Genomic DNA, 2,500 nt, shown 5'->3' on the forward strand with positions numbered 1-2,500 from the left:
GACCTAAAAGTAAAATGGAAACAGTTGTATCACTTTATTTAACTGCTTTTCTGTAGCACTTTGCTGAATGGACTTTTTTCCTCTTCTTCTTTCAAAGAATAATCATGGACGATTTTTTCTCAAACTAGCCAACGTAACAACAATCCGAGACAGCCGTCATGATGTCAATGAAACATTCAGATGCATGCAACAAAAGGGAAATCACTAACATAAGAGTATCACATCTAATAAACTCAACTTTGAGGATGTGAAAAGGATAATGATTTTTAGAAAGTGTATAAAACTAATAATAACATGCATGGACATCATAACTCAAACAATACTGCCTAACACAGCAAGGAACGTGATACAGAATAATTAAAAAGGCAAAAGGAAGTGATGGACCAACCCATAGACCTGACCTGCATGTAGGTGTCGAGGGCGGTGTTGAGCCTCCTCCAGCAGGCTTCAACGGCGGTAGTCAGGAGATGCAGGTCGTGGAGCATTGTGCGTACTCTGGACGCGGCCTCTGCAGCGTCCCCTTGGCCCTCGCACACTCGGAAGCCCGATTCTTCGTCCATTTCTAGCACCTTGAGAACCTCTTGACCTACAGTCAGAGAAGGATTGGTATATCATTTCGTAAACTTTGACTTAAAATATTCTTCTCTAGAAATGATTGCAAGATACCATATAAATGCGTCTATTTCTATCTATTACATATATGCATGTGTGTGTGTGTGTGTGCGTGTGCGCGTGTATGTGCGTGTGCGTGTGCGTGTGCGTGTGCGTGTGCGTGTGCGTGTGCGTGTGCGTGTGTGTGCGTGTGCGCGTGTAAATCAATAATAAAATACAAAACTTCCATTTACAGTATAATAACTTAATATTCCTTGCTACTGTTAGAACGTCCTAAGGTAAAGATTACCCATGTTGAAGATGATGGCGGGTCTGGCGGTGATGGTATTGTAGGTGTTTGAGTTGACGGAGAGGAGGTCGTGGAGGGTCGACGCTCTGCTGCATGGTTCTTCCCGGCGCAGCTCCGCCTGCAGTGTCTCCAAGTCCCGACGGGCACGTTCGCATTCATCTACAAACTCTTCATAGGCCTATCCCCACGACGAACAAGATTTTTTTTCATGAACAAAAAAAAAAATCTTTACAATAAATGGTTGCCACTAAACTTACTACCTTTACAATAAAAGTCTGGGATGTGTAGCCATCGGAATATACTGAATCTTGGATGCACTCTGCATAGTCCATGAAAGCATACTTTTTAAATCAATTTTAACAAAGGTACATAGTGTAAGCTTGGAAATCTGATCATGTCATTGCCTCTATACTAAAATAACTCACCTTGCGCGTCTTGAGCCAAGCGAAGTGGTCGTAGTCAAGAGTTCCGCCGAGCTCAACCGGCAGCTGAGACAACTCCATGTACTTTGTCAGCTTACTTACACTTACGTAAATCGGCTGATGAAATAGGTAAAGAAACGAAAAAAGGATGTATAACCTCGTCAAAACCCATTTAAGAAAGTTAGGAACAGGCATTGCAAATGTAATGTCCACATATCAACAATGACGACAACAGTGTAATCCGTACGTCAGTGTAACATATGTCTTCATTTGACCTACAACACAATTAGCATCATACCTGGCTGTCGACCTCGCTCTTCCGACAGTCGACACGCTGCTTGTCCCAGAATCCCTCCGGCCGAACAACAAACAGGTGCCTGATGTGGCCCAAAGTGGCACGTACGGTGCTCACTGTGGGCTTCACCAAGCGATAATGGCACACACGGGCATCCACCACCACGACCCAACCGCGGTCACGAGAACTCACGCTAAACATAACGGAAAAAATAAGACTTATCATTTTTACATATATCACAAAATGTGCAACAAATCGAATTGCAAATTACCTTGAAAAAGTAAAAAAAAATACCTGATAGGACTTAATAACTCACCTTGGAATTGTTTTGAGATATTTTATGGTGGCTGAGATGCCCCCAACATCATGGAGGGCTGGATCTTGTGGCAGCGGTATGACCAAGATAGGGCCCCCACCTGGATCCCGAGACCCTGGCAACACCGCCAGCCGCCGCTCCAGTAACCCCTCCCATTCGCTGCTGCCCATTTTCTCTTACATGCTCTCTGTCATAAAAGAAAACCAGAATCTGTTATGAATAACTATGGTATATTTAACGATGTTAAAATCAAACTTAATAATGCTACATAGCGGTGAAAAATGATGACTGAAAATGTAATGAAAATGTCAAAATCTCAGATATGAAGCTCGGTGTAACAAATATTATGACAAAATATCAGATATGAAGCTCGATTTTATATAATAATGATGGATATGAAATAAAGAGTGAAATGTTTTACTACTACAATTACCACTACTGTTTCTGCTGCTTATTGTTTGTTACATTCTCTGCTATTGCAATTATACCGTGACATCATTTCATACCTAGCCAGAAGCCACTCTTCTATGAATAAAGAGCCGATAATATAGTGTTCTTGTCCTTAC

General features: G+C 42.0%; 1 protein-coding gene across 11 annotated transcripts in view; it reads right to left on the reverse strand.

Annotated features, from left to right (window-relative positions):
- Positions 1–2,500, reverse strand: part of LOC113819544 (titin) — a 228,235-nt gene that overhangs the window by 174,201 nt on the left and 51,534 nt on the right. For all 11 annotated transcript variants that reach the window (XM_070128134.1, XM_070128140.1, XM_070128138.1 and 8 more), the window contains exons 2-7: positions 1,935–2,121; positions 1,622–1,811; positions 1,327–1,440; positions 902–1,079; positions 402–586; positions 1–3 (exon numbers count right to left, since the gene is read on the reverse strand). The exon at positions 1–3 is cut by the window's left edge and continues 147 nt beyond it. In XM_070128134.1, coding sequence (XP_069984235.1) covers positions 1–3; positions 402–586; positions 902–1,079; positions 1,327–1,440; positions 1,622–1,811; positions 1,935–2,104 — 840 coding nt within the window. In that variant the 5' untranslated portion in view covers positions 2,105–2,121. The remainder of the gene's footprint in view (positions 4–401; positions 587–901; positions 1,080–1,326; positions 1,441–1,621; positions 1,812–1,934; positions 2,122–2,500) is intronic.

This window comes from Penaeus vannamei, chromosome 12, assembly GCF_042767895.1.
Source record: "Penaeus vannamei isolate JL-2024 chromosome 12, ASM4276789v1, whole genome shotgun sequence".
In the NCBI taxonomy this organism is placed as follows: Eukaryota; Metazoa; Arthropoda; class Malacostraca; order Decapoda; family Penaeidae; genus Penaeus; species Penaeus vannamei.